At 38.4% G+C, this 22,144-nt stretch overlaps 1 protein-coding gene across 4 annotated transcripts in view; it reads left to right on the top strand.

The window, feature by feature from the left end:
• The first annotated feature begins 8,443 nt into the window (after positions 1-8,443).
• LOC149531459 (uncharacterized) overlaps positions 8,444-22,144 on the top strand; it is a 69,642-nt gene continuing 55,941 nt past the window's right edge. For all 4 annotated transcript variants that reach the window (XR_016358424.1, XM_089808503.1, XM_089808501.1 and 1 more), the window contains exon 1: positions 8,444-9,482. Coding sequence is in view for 3 of the 4 variants with exons in the window: in XM_089808503.1 (XP_089664629.1) it covers positions 8,486-9,475 (990 nt within the window). In the remaining variant the exon portion in view is untranslated. The remainder of the gene's footprint in view (positions 9,483-22,144) is intronic.

The following is a 22,144-nucleotide window of genomic DNA, read 5'->3' as shown; positions in this document are numbered from 1 at the left end:
CTCAGTTTTGAACATATTTGAAAAATCTAGAGCTCATGCCAAACCCTTCTTTTCAACAATTTTATATTCCTTCTTCAAAACACCATTCTCACACAATCTGTCATATGCATCTCTATTTTTCATATCTCCTATATCTTCTATTTTTTAATTATAACACTTCCTTACATCTTGCACCATAATAATATTTGGTAGGATCATTGACAAAGTGCTAGAAGGGTCTTGTTTATAGGCTATGTTAGGGATATCCTTAAATATTGGTTGTTTAACTTCATTATTGACAATTTGAACATTTGAACTATCTTTTCCTTCTATATTCTTCAAACTAGATGCCATTCTATCAAACTAGGGTTTAAGCAAAAGCAAACTACGTAGCTTAGCTTATGATAAATACCTTGTGAAATCTATATGTTAGTGTGAGATCATTGCCAAATTCTCTACAAATGCTTTGGATAGGTTTTTAAATCGCATTCTACTTGAATTGCTCTTGCTTGAATTCAAAATGATGAATAATGAGCAAACATTAGTCATATACTCTTCAAAAATCTCTCATCTAATGCTTAGTGCTTATACAGATATAAGCTCGGCATCAACCATTTTCAAAATCACTCAGCATCTATTTATATTTGCATCACTCAGTAGTTACTACAAACTTGACATCAACTAGATAGTCTAGCAACTTGGTATCAACTAGCATTCCACTCGACATACATATAAGACTTTTCATGCTCAATAACAACATGAAAAACTTAAGATTTAACTTGAATTTTCAACATCTTGCATCTTTATTTATGCTAATGTAGTCTTTTCAGTACTACCTCCATTGGAACTGATGTATGATATAACACTTGAATATCGGTACCACATAACTCTTGATTGCCTAGTTTGATGAGGTGTGATCACTTGACCCATTGGGTGAAGTGATCCCTTCTCCATTTGATGTGTTGCAACCATCCTTCCTTTTCCATTTCTTATTTATCTCATCTCTGATGCGTTCAACATCTAACTTTCCTTTTCCTTTATCAAATTCATAGCTTCATGCCTTTGACCTAGTTATACAATGCTTGCTAATGCGATCAGTCTTCAAATAGCTAAAACATGTAGTTTGACTCAACCACCTTTTTTAGTTACCACTAAAATATGTCCTAATGCAATTATTAGGAATATGTCCATATTCTTGAAAATAGTGACAACTATATCTTGTATTATAATCCTAATTGTAAAAGTCTCCATTTTTTCTTACCTTTGTTGACTTGTTTGATGACCACATCAATTTGGATCTGCATTCAAAAACTCCATGTCCACACTTCTGACAGTTGTAGCAATAGTCTTCAAATATTTTTTTATGCATGGTCCTGGTTTTGCATTCATATGCCTGATGATCTTGTTGTTGTACTTATGATAATGAGTCATGTTCTTAGGCTTGACATTCTTATTTGTATTCTTGCTCCTGCACACATTAGCAATATTTCCTTTCTTACCACAATTATGACAAGTAGGTTTGGAGTTCTTACCTTTGATGTTCCTTTCCTCAACAACTTTGAATGATTCTCCTTCTTCAATGCTTGTGTAGCCTAGTCTTGATGTATCTTTGTTTGATCTAGGGGATCTCAGTAATTGCTCAAAGTATTTGATGACTTCATTTCTCTTGTTGAGACTTTCAAAAAATTCCTTTTCTCTTTTTAGGTCACTCTTCAATTGTTCATTGTGCAACTTTAATGTAGCTATATCAATGTCCTTGACATTCAATTCATAATTATCATTCATCATTTGACTTAGAGTATCCAATTGCATGTTGGATATTTTGGTTAACTCTATTGACTTCTCTTCCAATCTGTTTGCCAAAATTCTTTTGTCTTCTTCAATCATGGCTTTATCTTCCATGGCTTTCTTCTTCTATTCAGTTACCTCACATAATAATATAACTTGTGATTCTTGCTCTAGCTTGAGATTTTTTATTTCCTCAACTTGGATTCTATTTTTTCCATTAGATCTACAACTATTGCATCAAATTCATTGGAGTTACCATCTACAAAAAGATTTGTGGTGTCTATATCTTTGTATAATGTTCATTCTTTGTAATAGCAATCTCTTTCCTTCTCTTCAAGGATTTCTTTAGTTCCTCTTGTTGGTGTAAATTAGTACTTTACTATTTACACTTACTTAAGTTTACTTAGGTTAAAGCATTAGTTAATTACTTTGCATTATTTTTATTATTTTTATTATGAGACACTTAGGAGTTTGTGCCACCTTGTGATTTGTCATGTTGACAACACAGGAGTCTGCACCTTTATTTGAGCACATGGTGTCTACAACACTGTTTTGCGTGTTCCACTCTTCTAGGCTTATCCTCTCATCACCGCACTTACTTCCGTGCTTAATGGAGGATAATCCATATTTGGTGGACATGTGCTTGGTTGTTTGACACTTCATGGTGCTAACTTCTATGCATTCTAGAAGTTCTCCTGTAGCCTTTATAATCAGGCACTCCTAGTGTACTCTATGTATATCATATTCTGAACAGAGCAATGTATTCGGACATACTCTGATTAATTGATCATATCCTTCTTTGGTCTACTGTGTGCTTGTGTTTGAGTTCTTGGTTCTTGGGTGAATTTTGCCCTTAAGCAAATTCTTACATGGTATCAGAGCTGAGGAGATTTCTCATCACATAGCCGTTCGAGACCTCTTGCATGCTTCATCACCTCAGCCTGAATCCGGAGTGCTGCAGAAATTGGGAGCGTCCAGCATCAGATCTGACCTCTCCATTTCGTTCAGAACGCTGAACCGGTGAAAATCGACTATAAGCAAGCCTACTTTGGCTCAAAGTCGACCGTGAGGCAAAAATTTTTGCAAACCGAAACCCGAAGGCCCGATTTGCGGTATGGGTATGGTCATTTTCGCAGATTTATGAATTAATTTTCGAATCTATTATTTTATTTTCTCTGTCATTTTTCGGCAATTTTATTTGCGAAATTTTTGGCCCTTTAGACACCCGTCAGAGAAATTTTTTTATGTAGTACGGGCTGTCAAATCCCGTACTGCGCATTTTGGAGGGATCTATTTTGTTATTCGCAGGTTATTTGATTACTCTGCGAGTTCACAAATCTGGCGTGAACCTGAATACAGCCCGGCAACATACCCTAGCCGGCCTGCGCATCCCAGTCAGGCGATTACCTACCAGCGGCGCATTACCCACGGGCACCGGCGACAGCTCACTTTGTTTATAAGCCGCAGACTGTCCATTTTATACAGTCCGCAGCCTCTGGCTCTGCCGAATGTGGGATTAAGTTCCCCCCCTCCGGCATCGGCTTCTTGGATCTCCGGCACGCTATCCACACCCCGGTGCTTTGTGACCTGCGCCTGAATCTGTCGGTGCCACGCGTCATCGCAGGCAATTGCAGCGACCTGCAATCAATCTTCGGTGAACACGTGGAGCCCCAGACACGCAAGCTACTCCCACTCAGCTTTGATACGCAGCACTGAACGGACTGCCACGTCACCTGTGGAACCGGCAGTGCCACGTCAGTTGTACAGCTTGCCACCTACGTTTCGTACAGTACGGACTCCACGTCAGTGTGCCACGTCACCTAGGGCACTGATTTTTGCTAACATCATCTTTTAGTGAATTAAATTTGATGCCCAGCTGTACGTCACTTTCAGGCATTTTAGAACTATGTTGACGGCTATTTGACCGTCAAATTTGGGCTCGCAGTTTTTGCTCCAGACCCCTCTCCATATTGCTTTTCGATTTGGCAGCCTATCTTCACGAGGTCATAACTCGGGCATCCGACCTCCGATTCAGGTGCATTTTTTTTTGAAATCAGGTAGAATTTCCTGAATTTTCCAGTGGTGGTATTATTTTCTGTTTTTGGTGCACGGATTGGTTAGAATTTGCGTCTTTTGGCGACTGTACCTGCTTCATCCTGCATTTTGCAACTTGAAACGCTCCGTACAGGCACATCCGGACTCCTTTTCAGGTTCTGTTTTTTTTGAAAGTGCGTATTTTTTCGTCTACTTTCCAGATCTGTCTTCAGATTCTAGGGTTGTGTGGACATATTTGTCACTTTCAGAATTAGGACATCTGAGTCTTTGGCCTCAAGCGGCAGTTGCATCTAGCAAAATCAATAGTCTACTTTGTTCTTCTTTGACTAGTGTACACACCACATTTCACATGCCAAAAACATCTTTTTAGGGGGGGGCACTTTGTTTTTTTGGAGGTTCTTTTGATTGATCCATCATGGAAGAGGATGATTTGATTCAATTGACCACACACAACTATCAAGAATGGAGTCAACTTGCTATCAGATATCTTAGTCAGCACAATGTACTACCCTATGCACCAGATCTTGGGTTTACTTTTGATCAGCATGACATCATTTTGCGTACTCTCTGGTTACATATGGAATATGACGTTATTGACTTTCCCACAGATGAAGTTAAGTCCACTGATCCCTATGATGTTTGGATGTTTCTTTGGGAGACTTATGGAGATCCATCTATTCCTCCCTTCCCAAAGGACCTCATTCCTCCAGTTGCAGCTGACACCTCTTCAGATGAGATCACACCTCCAGCTCCTGTTGCTCCTACTGATCCTGTTCCAGCCACAGATGCTTCGGATTCAGTGCAACAGGATACTTTATGTCTTCCTACTCTACCTTCATGCGAAGACTTCCTTTCAGACATTGCACATTTGTTCGTGGAGTCTCACATTGAAGATGTGGGAGACATTCTTGATGACATCCGTCTACTTTTTGAGGCTGACACTTCATCTTTTGCCGCAGTAATAGATTCGTGCACTTCAGCATTGCAGGGTACACATAGTCTTCCAGGTGCTGATTTCTTGCCAGACATTTCAGCTATGTTCTTGGAGTCACACACAGTTGATATGGGAGATTTTTATGATGATTTCTTGCTTCTCTTTGCTGAGAATGATTCTTCTACAGTTATTGTACATTCTCTACATGATCAATCATTTCAGGTTGGTGTGATTGTGGATACTTATGTCCAACATCTGTAGGTGATCTCTCTCACATTCGAGAAGACTGTTGGTGTTATGACACAGGTTTCAGAGATACCAGTCATCATCGAGATTCCTTCTCCATCCAGGGGACACTTCTCGCCTGTACCCTTGCTGATGTTTCTTCCAAAGGGGAGGAACATTGTTCAGAGGTCGTGGATCAGCTTCTTCATCGGAGCACTTCTCACTACTTGGCACACTACTTTTAAGGGGGGGGGGACTACCTCGTCTCCTTCTTCTCTTTTTTGAGGGGGACTTTTTCCTCATAGGAGGTTTTGTCCTTCTCCATTCTTTTTTGTATATATTGGATGTATGTCGTAATGGGGGGGTCTTGATTACTCCATCCATCGATGCATCCATCTTTATCTCTCTTTTTGGGGGAGGGTTTTTCCCATGAGGTTTTCCCTCTTTCCCCGCTTTATGGGAGATTTGCATTTGCATTTCATTATGTACATGGGTACCTACCATGGCCTAGTAGCCGGGACCCATTCTGCATCTTCATCCTAGCTTGTAAGCTTAAGCGCATTCCCCTAACTTGCACTTAAGGGGGGGTGTTGGTGTAAATTAGTACTTTACTATTTACACTTACTTAAGTTTACTTAGGTTAAAGCATTAGTTAATTACTTTGCATTATTTTTATTATTTTTATTATGAGACACTTAGGAGTTTGTGCCACCTTGTGATTTGTCATGTTGACAACATAGGAGTCTGCACCTTTATTTGAGCACATGGTGTCTACAACACTGTTTTGCGTGTTCCACTCTTCTAGGCTTATCCTCTCATCACCGCACTTACTTCCGTGCTTAATGGAGGATAATCCATATCTGGTGGACATGTGCTTGGTTGTTTGACACTTCATGGTGCTAACTTCTATGCATTCTAGAAGTTCTCCTGTAGCCTTTATAATCAGGCACTCCTAGTGTACTCTATGTATATCATATTTTGAACAGAGCAATGTATTCGGACATACTCTGATTAATTGATCATATCCTTCTTTGGTCTACTGTGTGCTTGTGTTTGAGTTCTTGGTTCTTGGGTGAATTTTGCCCTTAAGCAACTTCTTACACCTCTCTTGCCTCATTCAACTAATGTAGTATGAGATGTATTTCAATCTCCTAGTTCTCAATAGTCTTTCCCAGCTGGTAGACTTCCATTTTAAAATCTCTTCTCAAAGTTGCAAAGCTTCTCTTTAAGAGGACAAGGCTCTGATACCAATTTTTGGAATTAAAAGTGGAAAGAGACTAAACTTCTAGAGGGGGGGGGGGGGGGGGGGGGGGGGGGGGGCGGGGGGTTGTTGGGCAGGTGTTGAATCAGGAGTTTAAACTTGGACCCATAAAACTTTCACCATTCATTCATCACATGCATTAAAATACTAATATAACATGTAAATAATATGTATCCAAATCATGCAAACATGTAATCAATCACAAACATAACACCTGATATGATTATCGAGAAACCCTCCAAGTGAAAAGGTAAAAGTGGGGTGGGGATGACACCCACAAATCTTCACTATTATAGTAATAAAGTGTATCCAATGAAGGTTATAATGATTTGACCATGAATCATGGTCTTCCCTATGAAACACCTATCCTATTAAAGGTTTACAAAGACTGTTAAGTCCCACCTTGTTAGAGGATTTCAAGACCTTGTTAGAAGTGTGCATGCTTATATAGAGGACTTCAACTTACAATTAAGTAAGCACCCTATTAAAGGATTTCATACAAATTGTTAGGACTACTTTGTTAAGAGATTTAATTGAAATCACCTATTAAAATGTCTTAGCAAAGATCTTGTGGTTGACACTTTCTTACCTGATAATATATCACCTCTACACAATCTTTGACTGATCCTTTACAATTTGATGTATCAATGTTGTATCCTTCTCTATCCTCTATTCTTCACTAACTAATTCTACAATTCTCTCTTACTTCTAAGTCACCTTGAATTTTATGCAAACTATCTTATTCTCTCTTCTCATTCGATTATTCACCTCTTTTCTCATTGGCCCACAAAGCATTGTAATTTTTCTATTGGCCCCTAAGATGGTACTTTATTGTAATTGGGCAAGCATTTAATGCTTCTCCACTTTGAATTTGAGCTCCCACACACTACACAAGATCTTTAGGGCCCGTTTGGTTACAGGGGTAGGAATTGAAGATTATATGGGTATGGGAAGGGGGAATGGGAATGGAAAATATGTATTCCAGGAATTTGTTTGAGAATATGTTTATTCCTTGTTTGGTTGTACAAAATTGGAATTGGAATAAGGATAATTTTATATTTTTCAGCCATATTTATAAATCTGAAAACTCTATTTGAAAGTTTTGATTAAGCTAGGAAAAAATTAAATCATTACAGAATAGTGCTAAAATTCACTCACAAGATTTATTTAGTACAGACTCCAGGTACAATTGCCAATAAATATCAATCAAGGGCTGAGTATTTGTAACCCCAAGAGACCTTAAAAACGAAGAATTTCGAGAAAAAAATTGATGAAAAATAAGATCTGAAAATTTTCATAAACATTTAAATTTCTCAATAGTGAATCCCAAACAATAATTTCACTCAAAACCAACAATCATCACTAATGATATCTGATATGCGTACTCTCTTGGCCTGAATAGATTGAAGCATGGCCAATCCCTCATCTCTGGCTTGGAAACAAGACAAACACCATGCTGATCACAAATCCGACCACAACCGGCAAAGCCGTAATATATTGACAAAAGAAGAAATTCCATAGAGAGTTAAGAGCCCCACTGTTAGGAATTTGTGTAGGCGGTCACATTGTCCGTTATTGGGAAAAATGGGGCAGAGCACTTGAAACATTTACATTGTGCCCGTTGGCAGCAGGTTGTTTAAATGAACTGTGAGATTTAGGGCTCGATTTATAGTACAGATTATGCTCACTTCCTCTGAAAATTTTTACATCTTCAAAGCCGAAGAATAACTCATGCTACTGTAGCAAAGCCATTGATCGAGAGTTTTCATCAACAGAGTTGAGTTTTTCCAACCACGGACCCGACAATTTTTTTTTTGTTGCAAAAGTCAGATTGGGAATGGGAGTGGCCCATTCCAATTACAAGTATTTTTTTGAATGGACAAAAGCTCATTTTGGAGCTAAGATAGAAATATGTAAGCCTATTCTCCATTCCTATTCCACTCACCAAACAAAGAATACAAATCATATTCTAATTTTCTATTCCTATTCTAGTTGTATTCCTCTAACCAAACGGGCCCTTAGTTAACGTGGGTTGTAAAGCACACTCCACTCCTGCGCTCCGACTGCTTCTTCAGCTGGGGCGACTGTAGTTGTGGTAACTTGTTGGGTTAAACTAGTAATTGGGTTAGAGTTAGTGGTGTTTAGCCCATGGTTTTGTGCTTGTGGTATTGGTCAATGCTTTTGGATGTATGGAAGTCGATATAAGTAAGGCTAGGCGATTCCGTGGTAAGTGACAAGTTGAGATGTCTTCTGCCTCCTCTGTTTCAGCCCTGTCGGGTGCTCTGAAAGCTCTGGCAGAAAAGCCGTTGGATTTCTTGAAGAAGAACGCGATTTTGTTTTCCCCAGTAAGTGTGCCTCCGGAATACCGTTCGGACGATGGCTCGTCGTTCAGATCTGGACAGGCCGCTGTCAAACTGGTTCAATCTCCGACGGCCACCGTCAATTACAATCTCCAGTTCGTGGCCATAAAAGATCTGCCAACTCACAAAGAAGCCGTAAATGCCTTCGTGCTGGCGTACAAGAACAACAGGGGGAACGACGATGTCCCACATGTGGACATTCCCACGAAACACCATGCGGAGAACACCTTCCTGTTCACTGTGGGTCTTACCGGCTGCTCGGTGATCGTCACTCGCTTGAACAACAACACCTACCGCGTTTTCCACGACCGTCGTATGGACAGCTCCGTCCTCTACAACAGCGTACAAATGCGCGTGGACTTCAACGATTACCAGATCGACGGCCGCTACCTCTCTCACACGGGGAATGCGATCACCTTAATGCTCTTCCAAGGCGGAGCGTGGAAGATGTTTCTGCAACGTCAGCTTCCGCACCCAGATACGAGTAAGCCAAGCTGGGAATTGCACGCTAATGCCGTTACGCAGACGGGCCCTGCGCTTGAGAACGTATTCCATGACCGCCGCACCATCATTCAGAAAAGGGTCAGGACCAATGGAAAGAATTTGAAGGTGGGTGACAGTCTCATTGCCGGTGCTGTTGACGGCGTCGTTGCAGGGGTGGTTTACAACGAGCAGGCGATTAGTGGGTGGAAGGCTCTGCGCAGCGCCATCAAAACCAAGATCGATATTTATCGCAGGGATCCCAACAGGAACCCCGCTCTCCAGGATACGTATGATCGTTTTGATTCCGACAACAATGATTCGGGGGATATAGATGAGACGTGGATCTGGTTGCAGATCAAGAAGAACAAAGCTCGAGCTCAGCAGCACTAGATACGAGGTTTCCGTCCATCTCTTTCTTTCATCTTTGGTTCCTGCCCCTGTACCTGTTAACGTTAGATTAGATTCTCTAAAACCTTATCCTTTGCAAGTCATTTGATTAGAAGTAGTTGAAGTAGTTGATATCGATTGAATGAGCAATGTAAGTCCCTTTGTGATAACCAACATATTACATCATTATAATTAAGTCAAAGTACACAATAAAAGAAGCTTGAGCTTATCTCATTTGATCACACAATTTGTATACATTGTTTAGCATATGAGCATCCATATTCAAGAGAGAGTTGGAGATTTGGTATTTCACATGAAATACTGAGTATTCGATTTTGTATGTTGTAGCGACATAAAACTCACATCAACAGTACTACATGCTAATAAAATAAAAATGAACACGCTTATCCAGCTAGATAGTTGCAACCCCTGACTATTCCTGATAAAAAATGGGAGTTCATCTCTGTGGACTTTATTGTAGGGCTACTAAAATTACATTGTACAGATTATGCATATGTTGTTGTTAATGGACTGCCAAAATTTTCCTACGTCTGCCATTTTCAGGCCCTACTTTTGCCACTTTCCCTCTCTATTTTCTCAGTTTCTGAGACCCCAGGCTATACCCTAGAATCTAATTCCCTTAAGGGGAGGGATGAGGTTGGCTCACCTCTGGGGGGAGCTGAGTTAGGTTGGCTCCCCCCAGGGTTTATCTTCTTTAGATCTCGGGCCCCCTCGTATTTTTCAATTTGTTTTCCCACTTTCTAGTCATCCCTTCTTGATTTCACAGATGAATTCAATATAAATAGAGACTTTCTCTCTTCATTTTGTTCATCACAAGAGCATATAAGTTATCCTTTAGAACTCATGCGATCATTTACAAGCATTCTAAGAGCATTGATAAGCATTTTTAGAGCATTGAAAGAGATCCTTTTGCAACCCTTCAAGATTTCAAGCATTGAAGATCTCTTGTATTCGAGGAGATTTCAAGGAGTTAATTAGAGGCATCTTCATCATTCTTCCATGTTCATGCATCTGCATTTCAAGATTTATCTTCCTTCTTTGGGGATAGTGGAGTTGGCTATCAAGGAAAGGCTTCTTCATTCTTAGTTCTTCATCTTGCATTTCCGATTTGAGTCCATGAGAACATCCACATCCATGATCTATTGAATTGGTAGGGTGGATCTATTTAATTTTATTGAGATATTCTACTATTCTACATGATTCAACTACATTTTATCACTTGTACATCATTGTGGATTACAAATTTGGATCCTCCTCAGGGTTTTCTACAAAAGTAAGGTGAATTCATACTTTTACTTTGCTTTTACATACATACATTCACATTTATATTTAAGTATGAATCCTCAATGGGGGCTTGAATAAGGCAAGCCCCTCATCAACCAAACAAAACCATTTTCCTTGTAGAGTCAGGCTTTCGAGCTTGCAGATCCTCTTTTCAAACTTTTCAAGAGTTTCAAGACAAGTTATAGTCACAAGTTCATATTCAAAAATAAAAATAGTAGAGTGGGTGGAAGTCGATCTCGGCCCCCCTGGGTAGAATTCGATATCATGTTGGCATCCCCCTCCTAAATCAACATTTCCCCGAGAAGAAACAATTTTTAGGTATTGAAGATCTTGCAGTTCTGGTCCTAGATCTCTGCCCATATACATTTCTAAGTTGTTCCAAGTGTTGAAATGCATATCTAAGTTGGATTTTTCTTCTAAAGTTAAGTTCACATTTACATTATTTACTTATAGTATTTGATTTCAGACCTATTACATTTATATTTATCATCTCTCTTACCTTCTTAGTTAATTACGAAACCCTAGGCATAAAGGATTTTGCATCTTCTTTCCTAGATTTTGATTTTTGGATCCTTGTTTTAGATTTTTGCTCCTACATCTTTTTGGTAGTTTCAATCTACTTGGGTCCAATTGTCGGGCTGGCTTGGGAGATCTCTTCCTTTGTGGCCTCCTTCAAAGTATATTGGTGGAAGTAGAAAAGGTCTTTACATTGACATTTTATCTTGATCTCCCCTCTTCCATTTTTAACATATACATTTTGGTGAACCCAACACTTTCATGCTTTATATATTTTGCTTTGGTGTTAGATTCTTTGCGTGCATCTTTCCTTCTTTGTTTCATAGATAGATTACATTGTGTACTTTGTGTATTCATTGTGTCTTCTTTATATTTCATAGTAGGATTTAGATCTATTGTTTATACTTTGTTGTGGTTAGATCTCCTTTTGGTGTTTTAAAACCCTTTTGTGTGATGTCTCTTTAGCTTTTCTTTCCCCTTTGTGTATGAACTTCATTACCTTGAGTCCAACCTATAGCATTCTTGTTAGAAGAACTCTTAGACTCATAGATTCCTTTGACCCCGACTCCTCCTCCTTCCCTATGAACCTTAATGACAACTTGATTTCTCATGATCCTAACCCTTCCATGGAGAATAAATCTTCTCATTCATCCCATGATGAAGATGAATCCTTAAGATTGGTAGTTTTCACATACCTATGAACAATTTAAAATAACTTATTATGAGATTGTAGTTGATTCTCATAGAATGGTTGATCGATTCAGTGATCTAGATCCTTCGAATAGTTTTTTATATGATTTTAGTTTATTCTCATCGAACGATTGATTGTTTTGGTGATAAATTCAGAATGGCTTATTATGTGATTATAGCTGATTATGATTATGAGGTGATCTAGAATCTCAGGATGAACCGTTCAATCTGAGGTATGTTTGATACTTGTTATGCGACTGTAGCTGATTTTCATTAAACGGTTGACCGATTCGGCGATTTGGAACCTTAGAATAGCTTGTTATAACATTGTAGCTGATTCGTATCAAATATTTGACAAATTTGGCAATCTACAACCTTAGAAAAATTTGTTATGCTATTGTAACCGATTCTCATTCAACGGTTAAACAATTCAGTGATTTTGAAACTCGGAATGACTTGTTATATGATTTTAGCTTATTTTCATTAAACATTTGACCAATTCAGAAATCTGGAACCTTAGAATAGCTTGTTATGTGATTAGAGATGATTCTCGTAGAACAATTGAGCAATTCAGCAATTTGGAAACTCATAATGACTTGTTATGCGATTGTAGTTGATTCTCATTGAACGGTTGACCGATTCGGTGATCTAGAACTGAACAATAGCGTGTTATGCGACTTAAGATGATTTTTATTGAACAATTGACTAATTCGGTGATCTAGAACATTTGAATGACTTTTTATGTGATTGTGGATGATTCTCGTTGAACGATTGACAGATTCGGTGATCTAGAAACTCAAAATGACTTGTTATGTGATTGTAGTTGATTCTCATCGAATGGTTGATCGATTCCACAATCTTAAACCTCAGAATCACTTATTTTGTGACTTTAGTTAATTTTTATCAAACGGTTTACCGATTTAGTGATATAGAATATCATAATGGTTTTCTATGTCATTGTAGTTGATTCTTATTAAATAGTTGACCGATTTAGTGATTTAGAACCTCATAATAGCTTGTTATGTGATTTTAGCCAATTCTTATCAAACAGTTGACTGATGTGACGATCTTGAACCTCATAATGATTTTTTATGCTTTTGTAGTTGATTCTCATTGAATAGTTGACCAATTCGGTGGTTTAGAAAATAAGAATAGCTTGTTATGCAATTGTAGCTGATTCTCATCAAATAGTTTACTGATTCAATGATCTGAATATTCATAACAACTTGTTATGTGATTATAGCTAATTCTCATTGAATAGTCGACTTACTCGGTGATTTGAAACTTCAGAGTAGATAATTATGTGATTTTAGAAGATTCTTATCGAATAGTTGACTGATTTGGCAATCTAGAACCTCAGAATGACTTGCTATGTGATTATATCTTGTTCTTCTCAAATGGTTGACCAATTTAGCAATTTGAAAACTCAACAACTTGTTATGCGATTGTAACTGATTCTCATTGAATGAATGACCAATTCAGTGACATGGAACCTCAAAAAAAACTTGTTATGCGATTGAATGTTTGACAATTTCGGTGATCAAGAACCTCAAAATAGCTTGCTATGTGGGTTTTAGAGATTCTTCTCAAACGGATGACCAATTCGGTGATCTAGAACCTCAGAATGGATTGTTATGTGATTTATGTCCTATAACCATAGGTGTTCCAACTGGTTTGCAATCTTCCATGCCAAATCTTTTCAACAAATCATTTAAGTACTTTGTCTGACTAATAAATATACCATCTTTGCTTTGTGTTATCTATAATCTTTTCAACAAATCATTTAAGTACTTTGTCTGACTAATAAATATACCATCTTTGCTTTGTGTTATCTATAATCCCAAAAAGTATATCATTTCTCCAATCATACTCATTTCAAATTCTGTCTTCATTTCATCAGCAAATTGGTCACTAGCTTCATCTTCTCCTCCAAAAATAATGTCATCAACAAAAATAACTATAACCAACAATCCATTCTCAATTTCTTTTATGTAAAGTTACTATCAATTGTTCCTTTTGTAAATCCCAATTTCAACAAATATTTATCCAATCTTGCATACCAAGTTCTAGGTGCTTGCTTTAGTCCATACAATGCTTTCTTTAGTTTACATACCATGTCTCCTTCTTGAGAGAAATGAAAACCTTCAGGCTGCTCAATGTAGACTTCTTCATCCAATTCACCATTCAGAAATGCTGACTTTACATCTATCTGATACACTTTGAATTTCTTAAATGCTGCATAGGCCAAAAACATTCTCACTGCTTCAAGTCTTGCACAGGGGCAAAGGTTTCTTCATAATCAATTCCTTCTTGCTGTGGATATCCTTTACATACCAATCTTGCTTTATTTCCGATTAGTTCTCCTTGCTCATTCATCTTGTTTCTGAATATCTATTTAGTTCCAATCACATTTTTGTTTTTAGGTCTAGGGATCAATTCCCATGTCTTGTTTCTTTCAATCTGATCCAATTCTTCTTTCATAGCTTTAATCCGATGTTCATCTACACAAGCTTCATTAGTAGACTTAGGTTCAATTTGAGAAATCAAACATAAATGTACCTTATTTCAAGTAAGAACTCCTCTGTCCAAGCTTCCAAATAATCTGCTCAACAGGATGATGTCTTGATGTATACCTATTACGTGTCATAGTCTCTAATCTTGTCTCAATTGTAGATTCTTCTTTGTTTTCTTCAACATGACTTTCATTCAACAATTCACTATTAGTCTCAAAAAATTGTTTAGTAGTTTCAATGTTAGGTTGAGGGTTAGTACATTCATTAGATTCATAATCAAGCATTCTCTCCTGAATTTTAAACTTCTCATCAACTTTCACATTTGCACTTTCAACAATAGTCTTGTTATAACATCTATATGCTTTGCTCTTCAAAGAATATCCAAGAAAAATTCCTTCATCACTTCTAGGATCATCATCTCTCTTAATATAATATTTTCTTCCAAAAATTCTAAAATACTTAATTGAGGGTGTATGTCCAAACCACAATTCATAAGGTGTCTTATCTGTATTTGCTCTGATTTGAACTCTATTCATTGTATATACTGTTGTATTCACTGCTTCTCTCCAAAATATCTTTGCCAAATCACTTTCAAATAACATAGCTCTTGCTACTTCAATCACTGACCTGTTTCTCCTTCCTGCAATACCATTTTGTTCAAGTGTTGTAATGCCCTGCCCGGAGATCCTTGGACACAAGGATAAAACATGCACTGAATTTTTTTTTTTTAAGATAAGTTACTCAACAACATCAAAGTAACCGAGTGCAAGGGTAAACTATCATTACCAAGAATAAGGATAGGGAACATGGCCAACTCACATGTTCGCCTACACCAGTGGAAGTCTTAACAAACACTTCCAAAGATCTCCAAGCACCAACGAAAACACAACCAGCACCGAAAGACAACCACGATTCCAAGGAGGGATACATGGAACAACAATCCCATCACAAGATATTTACTTCAGACCCTGACGTCAAGGTTCTAAGCATGGTTAAACACCAAGGTCCATTTCCAGATTAACCACCACATAAGCATGTGTTAGAAGAAGAGATCCTCGAATGATCATGCACATGATGAGGACTCCATATAACGATCTCTTCATTTTAATGGACACCATGCCGAAAGGTCCAAAATTGAAACCTGAAATCTGACTAAGTCTGAAATCCTGACCTCCTAAAATTTGGCTAAGTCTGAATTCCTGAAGCCCTGAAATTTCCTAGAATCTTTATCTTAACTCCGAGAGGGCTGGAACCTAGCTCAAATGAATCGTCGTATATATATATATATATATATATATATATATATATAGAAGGTAAGAACCCCCAGAAAGGTACCCAAAACACCTTCCAAAACATACTCGACAAGCTCGCAAATACCCGTTGTTTGCCAGAGTAGGTCTCACACAAAGTATCGTATGACACTTTCTCAATGTCGTGAGATAGTATCTCTAAGGGCATGCGACACTTTCTCCTCGTGCAACACTTTGCACCAGGTCGTACGATACTTCATCCAAGGCCATGCGACACTTTCCAATATGGCCATGCGATAATTACCAAGGTCGTACAACAACTACTAGTGTCGTACGACATTTACTTCTATAGGTGTGCGACACTTTACCAGTGTCGCCCCATGCTGACACAATGTCGCTTGGGTTTAAAAGGAAAGGCAGCAAGGGTGTTTTTAAGGCCAAAATAAGGCAAATATCTCCTCACCAGGGAGTACCGGAACACCAGAATTGAGGAGCGAGCACTCGACAGCATTAGAGGCATAAAGGAGAATATGATACTCACATAAACAAAGTTCTACGCTAATCCATAGCATCAAAAGCAATATGTGGAAAGAACATCGCAATGTACAACATGTATATAAAGAAGATCATGAATAATTGAAATCCAAACAAACAACTAACATGCTCGTTTCCACCCAACCATAATAGCATCATGAGATCGCACGGGTCCTAGCCATCGCCCGAGGTCAAAGCCTCATATTGCCAACCAGGTAGTTGGAAATGTCTTATGAGGTATTATATCAATAACTACCAATAACATCATAAGAACAATACATCTAACATGCTAAACAACAAATAACAAAGATATTCCAACTAACATATCTGATCATGCTAACTACACATAGCAGAGATAATTCATCTAGCATATCTAATCATGCTAACTACACATAGCAAAGATATTTCAACTAGAGATAAATCACATCATACAACCATATGCTACAACATCATAAAGGAATGCATCAAGTAAAACTAACATCCTCTAAACATGATATCCATGCATCCAATAGAAAAGCTTAAATCACAAGAAAACATACTCCGAAACTCGAAGTACCCAGTGATAATCCAGCAGCGGTCCAACTGGTAAAGGTACCGTCTCTGTACACCGGTCCCTAGCAGTGGTATAGGTAGCTATGCCTCCCAACCACGTGGCACCCATAGGTCCACTCCTGCCGTGCTGATGGAGATCATGAGACAATGCAGTACAACAAGTCTTGGTCAGACACTCTATGGGTCAACTATGTAGGGACTCTAGTGGAGAGTAGTTCACTTGGCATCAAGTAGCCCAAGCTGAACAATGTGTGGATTCAACTCCCTCGGGAGGACAACACACAAGCCCTAGGAAGCCGGGAAACCGTTGCAACCTTATAGGCAATACCAACACGAGGTATCTGCAATACCTTCGGAGCAACCCAAAGGTACCAATATTTTATTATCTTTGTTTTCATATTACATAAGCACATAGTTTTAAGTTTAGTTATCACTTATTTAGAAAACTTCTTCTCGCGTAACCTTGTCGGAACAAGCCGGGGCTGCGAGAGAAGCCCCCTCCACTGCCTACCCTACATACCCATACTCATCCAACGATGAGTGCCCGTAGGCAATGCATATTCCCAACCAAACCCAATGAACATAACTCCAACCGATCGCAATCGAGAGTTTGAGTCTCGCAAGATCCCGACAAACGCATACACACATGCTTGTGGATGGGCGCACCATCAACACGAAGGTCACATGCTCGTGGATGGGCACACCATCAACACGAAGATCATAAACAAGGGTTGGATGAGAACAACAACCAAACAAAATCACAAGAGCACTCAACCTGCCTGTATCTGGGAGTCATTACTATGGAGAATATGGACACATTGGCATGAACTATGTTAAACATCACACAAGGAAGAGAGATACCACCATAAGATGTTTCACTTGTACCGACCTTGGTCATCTAGCCAAGAATTGCATAAATACAGGTAGAATTGAAGATGAAAAGAAAGCGAAAGCAGATAACATTCAAAAGCAGATGAGGCAGCAATGAATTCCTAAATCTACCGAGGAAGCTAGTTCAAGCAATGATGGTCATGTCACTCAGAAGTGGGTGACTCCACCATTTCCAACTAAGTTCTTAAGGAAGAACTAGAACTGCCTTGTCAAGATCACATCCAAATAGTTCCAATTGAAAGGAAGCAAAGATCCAAATCAGTATTCAAGATACAAAAGGATCATCAAGTGAGATCGGTATCAGTTATCACCGAGTTGACTTCTCTATCGAGCAAGGTTGGGTCATGGACTCTACCGAGCAAAGTTGGGAGTAACAAGAACATGTTTGATTACCAAGTTACGAAACCTTCACCAAGTAATCAATTGAATAGTGGATGACAAGCTGTCGCGCATGATGTCATCACAGCTACCTTTATACCGAGCATTAATGGCGAAGTTTTAACAAAAAGCATGAAATCGAATTCATTTTTCATCGAGAATTCTAAGTGTTATTGTGAAGAAGCGAATTGCAGAGCGATCAAGCAACTTCAAGCAAAATTTGCAACTAAGTTCTTCAAAGTTTTTCATAGCTTACCGAGTTACCATGGCATCAAGCAGCAACAACAAAGCAAGGAAAGGGTCAGAGATGGTGGTCCGAGGAGTAGAATGGAAAGCACCTGATTTCAAACTTGTGCTGGTGATTGCTGAAACCTTTGACCCAAACGGAGCGCAGTCGCAAATCCCTCCTAAGGTACTACTCATTAATGACATCCGAACTCATTTCAAGTGTGCAATTCAGGAAATTAGAACCCTAGAAATGGATGATGCCCTAGGAGAATTGTTGTAATGGGATTCTCAAACCCGAACATAAACATTTGAAAGACAATTGTTTAACCCACATTCCCCACCTACCCTGAAGTTTTCAAATAAAATGGATTACATACATCCTTAGCCGAGTTCACAATGGTCAGTTATGGCTTGAGCAACCAGTTTTGATTACCAAGAAAATGATTCATCGTATCACCAGCCTCCCCATGCTCACCAAAGCCAAAACCACCAAAACCCTAGGTCGGGTGGAGTTAGAAAAGAAAACCCTAGCCGAGTGGGATGGTAAAGGCATGAAGATTAGTAGTGTAACTAATGCAGAACTGAAATTCGGCATACATGTGATAGCTCACAAGATTTACAGTTCTAGTTGTCTCAATAGTGTGTCATGTGAAGTTGTTGACTTGGCATACAAGGTTGTGAAGAACAATCTGTCATATGATCTTGCAGATTTGTTGTTGAAGCAATTCAACAAAAACATGGAAAGTATTAGAACCTCCAAGAACAACCCTTGCAAATTCGATTCTTTGTTGACATGTTTATTTTTCTATGTTCATAAGTTTTCCCCTTCAAAAGGCACAGTAGTATGGAGAAAAGATGTGCCTATGCTATATCAGATTAATGAATATATTTTTGAAATGGGAGAGAATTTTGTTAGCATAATGGATAACTATTTTGATGTCTTCAAGGAGAAAATGAACAACAGATTCAAGATACCTAGGAAATTAGTTGAAGATTACAACGATGATGTTTATTTCATGGTAGACTATGACAGAGTCTACATTTAGGCAGTAAAACACAGAGTTGTATGGGTAAAACCTATTTCCTATGAGGTGAATATAGATGAAGCAAAGGACATAATTGAAGCCTTGATTAATGAACTTGTTGATCCAAATGGCACCACACTTTGGAACATATGATGAGGCCAAGGCAAGAATAGAGCTTGAAATCAAGCTTCCACGGGCGGTTAACAAAGGTAAGAGGAGGATAGCCAAACTGAAAACAAGCACACCTCTTATGTTAACGGAGGGCAAAGAAGAAGATGTTGAAGAAGCAGAGGATGAAGAGGAAACAGAAAAAGAAGAACCAGTAAAGAAGAAAGGGAAGGTGATCATCACCAAGCCACCCACTATAGTTTTTACAAGGAGATCCAAAAAGAAAGGCAGTGAAATTGTCTTTAGCAAACCTCCTCCCACCTTCCAAGAAAATTAAACAATTGGAAGAAGGTGCAGGCATAACCAACTTCAAATCCTTGAAGTATGAAAAAAGATTAGAGGCAGAAAAGAAACAAGTTGAAGAACTAGTGTTAACCAAAATGGGAAAATGGAAGTATTTGCCAGATCAGATAGCCTCCCAAATCTCTAATGAATTATTAGAGAAAATAAAGCCAAGATGGGACTTTTCTATGCAAACAGCAAAAGATATCTATGCACAAACCCTAAGGCAATTGCTACCTAGCATGACAGATGTTGAGGTAAAAGAGTCCTTAAAGAAAAATGAAGATAAGATGACTCTTAGATTTAACACTTGTTGATCAAGGATATAGAGCATGTGGTTAAGAATGCCACAAGCATGTGAAAAAATGTTTATCACTTGCATAAACAAACTGACTTCCCAGTAGAGGTTAAGGACGATGACAGTGATGATGAGGAAGAAGAAACTTACATTGAGCCCACACATTTTGACAATGAGGAAGTTGAAGAAGATAAAGAGGAAGAAGCTATCAAGAAAGATAAAGAAGATGAGGAGGAGACTAACCCTATGAAGATAGCAGCCGTAGTCATTGCCTCACTTCCTAACTCTCCAAGCAAACCAGCAGCTACATCAACCTCGGAGACAACTTCAACAAGTTTGATTGTGACCACAATAGATACATCAAATGTCCAATCACTCTTCGCTCCCTCATAGCTCAACACATCACTGATAGAAGTGTCTAGCACTTCATCTATTGAGCTGCAACCTCCCTCTTCTTCAGCAACCGAGTCATCAGGCATGAATATAGTGGCTTCTACAATTTTGAGCTCTTCAACAGTAAGTACTTCAGTTTTGAGTACTACAATTTTGGATTCTACAATTTTGGCTACTATAGTGTCGAATACTTCTGTAGGTACTTCAGTTTTGAAATCAGCAAGCATTCTAGTTAGTATCCCATCTGTTGGTACTATATCAATTTTCACTACTAATCCTACTATCTCTACTATTGTTTCCATACCGGCTTCAAAGGCATTAAGTACAAGGACAGTTGAACCTAAGGCTCAACCGAGTAGAAGATTTTTGAGTAGAGGAAAGGAGATAGGAGAGGATATAGACCTAGATGAGCAAATAGAAATTCCCAAATGGGACTTTGATAATATCACCGTGGATCAAATGCATATAGCTGGTCAAATCCTCCAAAAGAAGGCAAAGCAGAAGAAATTGAGAGAGGAAAGAGATAGGGAATATAAAATTATTGATGATGCCAAGAATATTTTGACTGAGGCGATAGGTGTTGAAGTTGATACTTCTCAACACATTTTGTTGCAATTAGAAGAGGCAATCCAAAAGTTTAATGAGGACTCTAGTGATCAAGACAAGTTAATTGAGAAAGCAGAAAAGAAATTTGATAATAAAGTGCTTGAGCACATTGCTCAGCAAATAGCTATCCAACAAGTGGAGCTTTCCTCAATTCTAACCAATCTTGAAACCTCTTGCACTAATGTATAATCACATTTTGGAAAGTTGTGCGATGTTACCGAGTTTACAAAGGAGATAAAGAGCAAACTGACAAAGATTGATGAAGATCTGAAGGCTAGTGCAAAGCAATTGCAACTTGACTCTAGTTCAAGCTTTGCACATCATATGAAGATCATATTCTTGTCAGATATGCAAGCAGAGTTGTTGAGAAAAGAAGCAAGGATCCGGTCTACACTGATAGATATTCAGAATATGATCCTTCCCATCATGGATAATGTTGGTTCCCAAAACCGCAAATTGGAATCCTGCGAGCCTTGCCTGCTCGATGCTGAGATATCCAACTGGTTGAGGCCAACTTGACGGGATTGATCGATGCAATCTAAATCCCTTGTGCTTCCGGCTCTACAAAACTGAGGCGGGTGTACTTGATCCTGGATGAAACACTTAAATCCAAGATGCTTATAGCAGATTAATTAGAACACGAATATGATGAAAGCTTTCAAAATGGCAAGAATTATAGAAGGCTTTAAGATTGCAAATTACGAATTGAGGATAAAATTAAATAATTGTATGAATGTTCTTTTAAATAAAAGTGATTATTACAAATGATTGCAACAAATGAATATATTATTTCCTCAATGGAAAGAAATGAAGCAATTGCCAGCATATGGATTATGAATCAGGAGTAAAAGACCAGTGCTTAATTAAATGGGCAATCAGAGTCAATATTATAAGTCGAAACGTACAATTTTATAAAGTTTAATATATTTAACTATAAACAATTTTAATAATTCTAACGCGACGGATCAATTATATAAATGCAATTTAAATTAGTCTAAAATGTATTTTAACTCCGACGGAGACAAACTAGACATAAATACGGA

Source organism: Cupressus sempervirens, chromosome 11, assembly GCF_028749045.1.
Source record: "Cupressus sempervirens isolate cs-2001-9-10 chromosome 11, ASM2874904v1, whole genome shotgun sequence".
NCBI classification, from domain to species: domain Eukaryota; kingdom Viridiplantae; phylum Streptophyta; class Pinopsida; order Cupressales; family Cupressaceae; genus Cupressus; species Cupressus sempervirens.
Note: the sequence above shows the minus strand (reverse complement) of the source record. Positions and strands in the feature narration are given on the sequence as shown.